The sequence below is a fragment of the Ambystoma mexicanum genome, chromosome 1p, assembly GCF_040938575.1.
Source record: "Ambystoma mexicanum isolate Mex_15411 chromosome 1p, UKY_AmexF1_1, whole genome shotgun sequence".
Taxonomy (NCBI): Eukaryota; Metazoa; Chordata; class Amphibia; order Caudata; family Ambystomatidae; genus Ambystoma; species Ambystoma mexicanum.
Window position 1 is genome coordinate 1,157,002,565 of NC_090921.1, and position 10,781 is coordinate 1,157,013,345.

General features: G+C 45.5%; 1 protein-coding gene across 1 annotated transcript; it reads left to right on the forward strand.

The window, feature by feature from the left end:
* Positions 1–725: 725 nt before the first annotated feature.
* On the forward strand, positions 726–10,443 carry LOC138450354 (proline rich transmembrane protein 1B-like). Its single transcript, XM_069604834.1, has 2 exons — positions 726–1,087; positions 6,587–10,443. Exons 1-2 carry the CDS (start codon positions 830–832, stop codon positions 6,737–6,739), a joined length of 411 nt encoding a protein of 136 aa, XP_069460935.1. The 5' UTR covers positions 726–829; the 3' UTR covers positions 6,740–10,443.
* Positions 10,444–10,781: the final 338 nt, after the last annotated feature.

The window sequence follows — 10,781 nt, forward strand, 5'->3', positions numbered from 1 at the left end:
AATACAGTAAGGGCAGGCCTGTGAGTCAGCACAGGCTGATGGGTGCCCAAAGGCAAGTACCGGGAGAGGGCATGGGCTGAAGGCGATTGGGAGGGAAGCCAGGACCCGGAGGGACCCATAAAGGCCCTGGCCAGCAATCTCAGCAAGAAGTGGCGTTTCATTGAAATGATAACATTTTTTTGGAGAGGGAGGGCAGCGCGAGGAGCAGCGTGGGGTGGGGTGTATTGTGGGCGTAATATTGTCCACAAACTGCCCTGCTGAAGGCCCCTGCTCTGCCCTATGCCTCACATCTCCCCACCGGGTTGGTTTCTCATCCGAGGCGCCGGAGGACATCAGCATGGGTTGGTCTCATTTATTTGCATGCATCAAGCACACGCGAAAGCTGCCACCTTGGCATTTAAAAGAAAGCCTGGTAACGTGGCAAATTACTGAGGACCGCCGGATTGAGCAATGCAGGCGTTTGGGACGCAAGTGTCACCTGCCTGTGAGGTCACACAGAACAGATGCGGGAAGTCCTGCTTCCAGGGTGTGTCAAACCGCAGTCATCACCTGCAGCACTCTTTCCAGCATGCACAGCTCAAATTAAATATCCGTATCTGGGCACGGCCATATCATTTCGTTGTGGGGGAATTTTACAACTCTAAAATATTGCAAACATTTCCTGCATGGTGACTTCATCACAGCTCTCGCACGCCCAGGGACAGACAGCTTTCCCTTATAAATACTCCTCCATAGGAGAGACAGATAAAACACAGCCGAACACCAAGAGCCACACAACACGCCCGGGCGCATTGCTCCAAACAGGAAGCGGAACACTCTAAGGTCAACCATGAACAACTACGCACCGTCTGAGGAGAAGCCAGGACCCGGCATGCATGGGGCCGGTCCCATGCCTGTCATCAACAGCCCGTCGCCGTACAACCCGGGGTATCCCCACGGCGGACACCACATTGCGATGCCCCACCAGCCAACGGTGCTTTTGGCCCCCATACAGGCCCAGGAGAAAGACTATCTGGGCTACTCCATATTCACCATGCTCTGCTGCTGCCTGCCCATTGGAATCGCGGCTCTCATCTACTCGGTCCATGTGAGTATTTCTTCAGTTGCCCTTTTACTGGGGTTTAGAGCTCTGTAATACAGCATGAGCTGAGCAAGGCTGGTCCCGGAGGGAATCTGGCCATGGGGTGCTCCCTGGCTGGAGGGCGGTATTAAGGTAATTAGCAGCAGATGAAAGCCGGACGGGAAGGGTGCTGTATTGAAACACGAAATGTTCTATGAACTTAATATTTGACTGCATGGTGCTAGTGTACACTAAACAGAGTCAAAGGCAACGAGGTGATAAGAACATTGCTGGATACTTCAAGAGGCCAGAGGGAGGTGACAAGCCTGAGGGCGCAGGGAAAGGTAGCCTGTAACGTGTGCACTTTTAATGTCCTGAATTATAGGAGCATGTTGCTGTGTCTTAAGATGGCCAGCATGGGGCAGTTGCTGGGGGCAACCCGGGGCTCTGGCCTACTTCAAATGAAAAGGTTAAAAGAGCCTGATGTCCCTGCAAACAGGTGTGAGTTCTGAGCGCTACCTTGCAAGGGGGTGTGCAACCAGAGGTGGACTGCGAACCAAAAGTGGACCTCAAAATGATTTTCAAAGTGGCCCCATATTACACATTTTCAGCAAGCGCAAACTTTTTCCTATGAGAACATTTGGAAATAAAATAGGTTAAAGCACAAAAGAGGCCAGGGAAATATCCAGAGTTCCCTATAGGCTAGTCCACCCCTGTGCACGCGACATTCTGAATGAAGCACTGGGTGCGTGTCTAAAAGCACAGGAAAAGCTGGGAGCGTGACAAGGGGAGGTCATCTCCCATTGGCAAAGCTGGCAAACCTACTATAGGAACAATACAAACTACTGAAGGTCCCTATAAGAATACATTGATTGAAAAATGCCCCTATTTGGTTGCTGCGGTTCAAGTATTGAGGAGTGGGGAGGGAAGCCAATGCTTCACTTTTAGGTTTGCTGGGAAATCTGCAGTATCTGAGTGGTAGAGTGGCTGTGGTGCAAGTCAGCCCTACCGCGAGCTGCGTGGAGTCCAAATGCTGCAATAGAGGGGGTTGGGTAATGGTCAGGACTGAGGTGTGTTTGGTACAACTATGTGGGGTTACAACGTTGATATGTGAGAATGTGGGGTGCATGGCGGCAACACTAAGAGATGTTCGTAGAGTTGATGCTGGTGCTCCCAGTGGAGGAATGGAGGTTCGGTTTTAAGGCAGGACCTAGGTGCATGCTTTTGCCAAGTTGTGTTGAGTCACATAGTTGTAATATAAGGAGTTGCGGTGCATGCCAGCACTAAGGGGCATTGACATAGATGTGTCTTGCTCAAATCCTGTAATACAAGGAGGGTTGTTTTAAGCCATGACTGAAAAGCTTTATTTGAGGCCGGTGGGATCCTGGTTTTGGAAGTCTCTTACTGGGATATTGCTTTGGGCATGTGGGCATGTGGAAACAAGGGCTGGCGCACCAGTATCGCCAGAGTCCAATGGGCTGTGGGCCAGCAGCGAGTTATGATATGATATGATAGGGCATTTATAACGCGCCTATACACAAGTGTTGCACCTACAAGGCCTTTATTGGATCATGGATAGATTGATTTCACAGTTGGTCAAGACTCTGCTGGCACTGATGACTTAAAGAAAATGATTTCTATGTGTTCCATCTATTAATTATATTTTTTAAGTAAATGGTCATCTATAGGGGTGGTACGTAGCGTTGTTTTTCATTTTAATTGAATTAGAAAACAGAAGGCGCCATTTTAAACAACATACACGTACAAGCATGCGTCAAAGTGCTCAGTATACAGGCAGAGCAGGGCGGGGCTGGGAACTGAAAGAGGCCCTCGGGAGGTTTTTCAAAGTGGCCCCATATCACAATTGTGAGCAAGGCTCACCCCTTTCCCATAAGAAAGTTTGGAAATAAAATATGTGACCACACAAAAGAGGCCCAGGTTGCAGAGGCCTACTGGGAAATGTCCAGTATTCCCTGGAGGCCAGTCCACCCCTGAGGCAGAGGGTTGGCAAACAAAGATGACAGCCAATCACATTTCTGGGTGGCCTGCTAGCCATTGTCCTTAGAGTGAGCAGAGAAGGCAGGGCCCTTTCTCTGTCTCAAAAACGAAGCCCACAGACTCGAAAAGATGTCAGTCCGCAATCCTGTGGCACATGCTAAGTGTACCATCGCGATAGGGAGTGTCGCATGCTAAGTGTACCATCGCGATACGGAGTGTCACATGCTAAGTGTTCTATGGCGATAGGGGGTGGCGTATGCTAAGTGTACCATCGCGATAGGGAGTGTCGCATGCTAAGTGTACCATCGCGATAGGGAGTGTCGCATGCTAAGTGTACCATCGCGATACGGAGTGTCACATGCTAAGTGTTCTATGGCGATAGGGGGTGGCGTATGCTAAGTGTACCATCGCGATAGGGAGTGTCGCATGCTAAGTGTGCCATGGCGATAGGGAGTGGCGTATGCTAAGTGTACCATCGGGATAGGGAGTGTCGCATGCTAAGTGTGCCATGGCGATAGGGAGTGGCGTATGCTAAGTGTACCATCGGGATAGGGAGTGTCGCATGCTAAGTGTGCCATGGCGATAGGGAGTGTCGCATGCTAAGTGTATCATCGCGATAGGGAGTGGTGCATGCAGACTCTATACTGATCAACATCATTTTCCTTCCTGTGCATTTAGCCACTTCCTATTGTTTATTTCCTGTAGTTCCAAGCCCAAAGTAATAGCTGTGGAAACCTTTGTTTTAAACAATTCAATCAAAGGGTGAAGAGAGAAGCCACAGTGTTAAACTCATACAATGTTCATTTGCATTATAAAAGCAATACTTTTTGGCGCTTACGTTTATCTTTATTAAATCTAGCTGCTTGTTATTTGAAATTGACCACCCCTCAATCAGATAAGTTGATCGATTTCCTCAATCGACTTCCTTTTTATTAGTCACATACCATTTACAATTCTTAGGTTTCAGCTCCCTTTTAAAAGCAATGATCTTAGATTTAGTAGGATTAATTTTTTAGATTATCAGTCTTCACAAATGTACCAAAGTAGTCCAGACTTTATTAAAGGCTTTTGGGAGTAGAATCAAAGAACATGATATCATCCACATAAGCTAACCACCCCACAGGGAGGGAGGCTATTTCCAGAGGAAAAGATTTCACTTGGCCATCACCTCCCTGATATTGGACATGTATAGGTGAAAAAGAGAGGGGGCTAACATACACCCCTGCCTTAACCCCGAATAAGTGGGAAGCACCTTTAGATAATGATCCTTCTGAACCCAGGCGGATCTATAGACTGTTGTTTGTATGAAAGAGTAGTAAAATATTTAATAGGCCCAATGCAATATTCCACGAAGTTAATTTGCTCCGAAGCCTTTTTCTATGAACCTTATCATGGGCTGCAGCCATATCGAGACTGGCACTATAAAGACCATGGCCTTTGGTTCTAAAAGCTTTCCATTGGCAAGGATGTAAATCAGGCCATTAAGAGAGGTCAAAGTGTGTTTAATATGTAATCAAAAATGTAACAAATGTAACAAAAAACTTTTTTTAAATGGAAGCTACCGGCTGTGGCCAGCACCATGTGGCTCTTTGTTTCTGAAGTGGCTGCAATTCTTGTTCAGGCCTCTTAAAAAAACAGGGGGTACCACAAGTGTAACACTTTGAGCAGTGACACTAAATAAGAAAGAATAGGAATAACAAATGATTTGTCTTTTTGGAATTCTATACAATAATTGCTAGACTCATTAAAGGTTTATTTCAAGCACACTTCAGGGGTGAGTCAGTTAGTCTGTTGTTAAACACCTCAAATTCACAATGCAGAAAATAAAAACTTTGAAAAAGCATTTAGAGTAGAATAAGCATCCATTTCAGAATATGTATTTTGTGTTTTGCAATTTGCAATTATAGCATCTTTTTTCTGCTGTTTTCTCTGTTACGATCACCACAAGATATTCCATCTCGGTGTCCTCGGTCACTTGACAAAATCCTTGGTCCTAAAAGCTTGTGTACAGTGTAGAAATGTTTGACCATAGCACATCAAGTGGCCATTGATTTCATTGTGACACAATCAATGCTTTGTTGTAATGTGTTTATCTTTCCCATCTCCCTGACATGCTGTTGAGGATGTTTTTTGCATGTATGAGGTAAAGAGTGCACAGAGTATGGGATGTTGTGTGAGTGCGCTGCTTTCCCTATTTAGCCAACATCTAAAGCCTGAAAAGTAGATATATGCAGGTTTGACATGCGGCCAACTTTGCACCAGAAATACAGATGAACTGGCCTGTTGTTAAATCTCAGTTACCAGTTTACTGGTATCCATTACACAGTGTAATTTGCTTTCTGACTTTGAGAACATTCAGACATGTAATTGCTCATTTTACTATAGCCGGTAAGATAGCTCAGTGGGTGGAGTGCTCGCTGCTGCGATGTGTGTGTGATCTTCAGGTTCGAATCCCGGCAAGTCCAACTCAGTCTTTCATCCTCCTGAGGTCAATAAATGAGTACCAACAAAGGTTGGGTGATATTGTATGTATGTTTGTTCTATGTAAAGCACTTAAGTATAAGTTCTATATAATAACACATTATTATCATTTGGCTTTGGATGTCTACTTGCATCACAGTAATTTGATAACATGGACCTAAACACACTGATATTAATGATACATATGGTGGTCCATTCTTGTATGAAATGTATATCACATTAGTGATATCGTAACCATATTTTTCGTAGAGTACTTAGGAACAATGCTATGTGATGCCACTTCCTGTTTTGTCAATGGGTGAATGGTTGTGTTTATCGCTTCCTGGGATGTCACTTTGGGGTGGGTTCAAATGACATCCCTTCCTGTGATGTCATTAGAGGTCAAGGGTCGTGTGATGTCACTTCCGCTACCCCAGGCATTTATGTGAAATGACGTCCCTGGTATGAACGTGGGTAAAAATAGGTACGCCTGATAAAATAGGTTGAATGGAGTTGGGGTAACCAACTTGTGCATGTGTTTGTGAAGTGAAGTTGCTTTTTAAGCCCTGATATTACCAACTGTCATTGATGAAATGTGTATAATCATGCATTTCTATTTTGTACAATGCATGAATATGATTTAGTGTAATCATTCCTGTCCTCCACTTATGGTCTTGATCATTTTTTTTTCCTTACACATTTATGAATAGACAAGAATGCATCAGATACCAGAATTCACACCTGTGTGCTGAATCACCTCTAGCCCTTAAGCGCTCCCGCTCGGAAGCTTGACTCAGCCCATGTAATGGGCGCATCCTCTGGTTAAACATCGTTCCGAATTTGAGGCCATTAATAATTTTTAGGGGAAGACTCTTAGGGTCAAGCAGCAGGCAAATGTGGGACACAAGATTTCTTAATTTCTGTTCTGTAAATCATCCAGCTGGGAAATGGAGGGGGGACTTTAGAATGGCACCCTTGTCTGGAAGATCCTGGTACAATTGTCTAAGAGGCAGAGCCCTCGGGTGTCTTCGCAGTAATTCCACAGTGTTTTGTTTTGTTATTTTACAGACTCGAGATGCCAATCACCGCGGGGACTTCATCGTGGCTCATCAGAATTCCCGTACTGCGCTGACGCTGAACAACGTGGCTCTTGGACTTGGGATCTTCATTGCTATTGCATGGATCGCCTACGTTATCTCCGTTATTGTATTATACCGGTAGTTTTTATAACTACCTCCAAGACTGAATGGGAAGCAAGAACACTACCATGCTTTTTCATAATCTCCTGGACACCTTAGAAGTACACGTTTCATGCCGCCCGCTCTTGGAGAAGTCGATCATGAGCGTAGCCTAAACATTCCAAGTCAACTTTTGTACTGTGCTTGCTCAGATGGGGAGGGCCATAGAGACTGGTGTATAGTAGGACTTGCATGGCTGAAACATTGGTGTTTAGGAGTCTTTCACAAATGTCCTTCTGTGCTTGTCTTATGCCAACATCTTGCAAGGTTCTGGCCCAAGCCGGACACGGACACATTTCTACATAAATCTGCAGAAGGCACAGGAAGCCTTGCATACAAATATCATTCGTGTTTAAACTATCTAATAGCGCCCTGCTCAGCAAAGCACACCTGCTTCCAGAGTTCTTCCTGATTGCCTGCTCCATCAAATAGAACTGTGGAGGCTAGTCATCCACACTTTTAATTTATTTGCATTTATGTTTGTTTATGTATTGAAATGTATGAGGCCTCGTTATGGAGAACCACATAAAGAGCATATAGATGGTTGGAACTGTGCAATGCCTGCGCTCATGCTGTTATACTTTGTAGATTAAGCCAGGTGGTGGGAACAGCAGGACACATTGCGGGGGAGATGCGGATGATACCGTCACAGCACCATATGGTACGGGATACTAAGTTTGGCAAAAGTGGTGAAACAGCAAGTATGTTAACATAACAGATGTTTCCCCACTCCTTTTTTCTTGCTGCTTTCGTGTGGCGATTGATAACTCCACACAAAAGCATGACCACATGTGGCCTCACCCTCGCAGTATTATCACATGTGGTAATACCGCGTGACCCTGATGGAGAGCTACTGACTCTGAAATAGCAGAAGGGTCTGCCGGACTGTCAATCATGCAGACCTCTCTTGTTACCTCATTTTACGGCATACAGTAACGGCAGAGGAGATTGGTGATATCACCGGGTGTAATACTGCCACATTCATAATCAGGACCCGAGTCTCACAGAGCAGAGCTGTCTTTCACAGAGGTTTTTATGACTGTCTCAAGGATAGCTAGATAAAATAACTTGTGTTGTCTTTGAAGCACATAGCATCTCGAGGCGGAAAACCTAGCTAACATTGCCCTCAATTGTTGGGTAAATCTTCTCTCCCCGCTCTGCATCCCTTTCTTCCCACAAAATGTCATCATGAGAGTTTCATAAATAAAATAGACGTGATGTCTTTGGCCATCCTCCCCTACCATCTTATGGATGCACTCCTCCACCAAGCACATATCCCCCAAACAGATATTATGTGGGGGTCACCGATTACCACCCCCCCACCGCCATCTTGTACCTACTCTCCCTGAAACGCTAATGCCTGGTATTCTGCAGCTCTCTCCCAGCCAGCACCCCCTTATCACCAAAAGCCTTAGCAAAAGTGCTAAGATACATCATGTAGACATCAATCAAATCACAAGAGTCATGCTGTGAGTCCCTTGACGCTTAGGTTTATGGGAACTCTATAATGAACGAGCAAACCGAAAGATCTCAAAGGGCACACAGACATAGGAGTGGATGCGCCTCGGGGTGGTAGAAATGTGCTTATGTTTAACGTGCATGGAGATTTGGTACATTTTGAACCATACCCTGCACTGAAAACCAGAGGTGGCAGCTAATAACAAGCATTGGCAAAGCCACACTTTTGCTTTCCAGTGCACAATGCTTGACTGGTCTTAGACACAGGAACCGGTAGGGCAGCCTCCAACAAAAGCCCAAACCACCTTGAGCATGGGAGAGAAGAACCACATTCATGCATTCTCCTGGCTGACCCAAGGCTTCCATCCCACTGTTCCTCTGCGCGGCCCAGTGGACATGGACATGGCTGAGGAAGCGCAGAGTTTCTGGAGTGCTGTAACACAGCAACGTTTACCACTGATGTAATCACCTGATGCGTTAAGCAATCTCGTCTGTCCTACGAGCTACTCCCTTGCAGCTTTACAAACCAATGAATTTGAACCAAACCCCGAGGAGCAATTGATTTCAGGTGTATTTTTTTCAGTGTACCCTATAAAATGTCCACTGACTGTAGGACCCTATGATTGATAGCAGATTCCTGGGAATCAGAGCTAAAAGAGGAGGTCCCTGACATGCTCGTGCTTTCTATTTCACCTTCTGATTCCTCACACACAGCCAAACATATCTAAGTCCACATTAGAGAAGACACACAGCCAGCAACATATGACCATCCCAGTGAGAAGGCTGAAGTGAGGGCCCAGTCTATTCGTGGTAGTGAAATTACATATTATGGAAGGTAACCTGGCAGCACTGATAGTGATAAATAACGCTTACGGTAATGCATTTACCACCGGCTGTAATTGTACCTCCTGCATGCGCCTGGTGGAGGGGATTATCCTCCATGTCAGTGGTAATTCCAAAGATTCGACAGTAGAACGTTTCATGTACATGGCTGAAAGTCTAGCAATTCGCCCTCACTACATCCGCGAAATGGGGCCACTTTTTCAAAATACAGATTGTGAAAATGTAACTGTTTCATTCCGCGTAACGAGGCATGGCCTCTCCTTGACAATTAGATCCCCAATTTTGCAGCCAACCAATCAGAGGCCTAAGACCCATCTCAACATCACACTGACTATCTGTTTAATCCTTACCCCTTAATGGTGTGCCACCCTTTTGATGGACATTTTGAGGACCTGCTTCATTTGTAGATTCCCATTTCCATTTGGTGACCAAATGCCAGTTTCTACTGTATGTACCACCGCCCTTTAGTACTAAGTGGCTACTTTAATGTGTAGCGGTATACAAATCCACATACTAACACATCATTAACTAATATTGCCAGTAGTATTCATGCTGCCTTTTCTGCGGTGTGCCCCGCGGTGTAGTGCTACTGCTTCCAAAGCTCTTGTGGTTCTATCTCCGACACAAACATAACCACCTAGTGCCCTGCAGTCCTACCCACCTCTCTCTCCTCCAAGGCTCTGCTGCACCTTGGTGAAGCCGCGCTTGCGGTCGATCAATCCCACCCATGTCACAGGATAGCAGAGAGAAGAACCATGCTCAGCTGCGTCATTCCGACCGAGGTGCGTCACTGCAGGCTCCCGGCCCTGAGTCGCAAAAATGTCAGGAAGACGAGGCAGAGGTCGCTTTTGTGAATGGGCTCAACAGGAGTGGATGTATCTGTCCAACACAGTGGTTTCACATACAGTGTCTTTTATCGTCCATTGCATTGGCGCCACAGTGAAGAACCCGGAAAATTACTCTTCACTGTTGCCACCTGCATTTACACCAATTGATTACCACATGAATTTCCTGAGGGGGACACTGCACAGATTTTAAAGCAGTGACATTTTTACCTTCCACAGCGCAGATTGGCTTTCCCGGTGGGTTGCCGGGCTCTGGGAAACCTGTGTTCATGGCATACCTAAATACCATCATTAATGCTTCACATTGCTTCTCTAGCTTGCCAGTGACCAAACTCGGATGCTGTATATAGGCAATTATGTATGGAACCAACATTTGTGGTAAACATTTATTTTTTATTGTGTAATTTTGTTTTCTAATTGTCATGTGTGTCTATTTTTTTACTGCAATGAAGTATTCACCAAATAATTGTGGAGATAGCATTATTGCCAAGCTAAAGGCTAGCAGACTGAAATAAATTATAAACTAACCTCATTGCCATAATTCTGGACATTCGCCCATTACTGAGTTGCACATTTTCATTGGAGTCTTCCTGCCAAGGAGCCACCTCATTACCACACCATTGATTAATGCTAGAATGGTAGAGCCATACCTGTAGATGGCATGGGGAAGAGATGGGCAGGTCCCAAAACCGCAGTGGGGGTGTTTGGTTCATGCCACTCCTGTTCCTCGGAGCTGTGGACCCTGTCACAGAAATGTATGCAAAGTTATGTTATTTTATGAGTTGTGTTGTAATGTAACGGACACATGAACCCTCCATAAGTAGCATTTTCTGTAAAGTCGTGAATTGATGCGATTCACGAATGATGGTTTGAGGGACA

What these genes read in the sequence shown, in the direction of transcription:
- LOC138450354 (XM_069604834.1), top strand. Translation starts at nt 830, where the DNA reads ATGAACAACTACGCACCGTCTGAGGAGAAGCCAGGACCCGGCATGCAT. An exon ending in CTCTCATCTACTCGGTCCAT is followed by an intron (nt 1,088 to 6,586) that starts GTGAGTATTTCT and finishes GTTATTTTACAG; the next exon opens with ACTCGAGATGCCAATCACCG.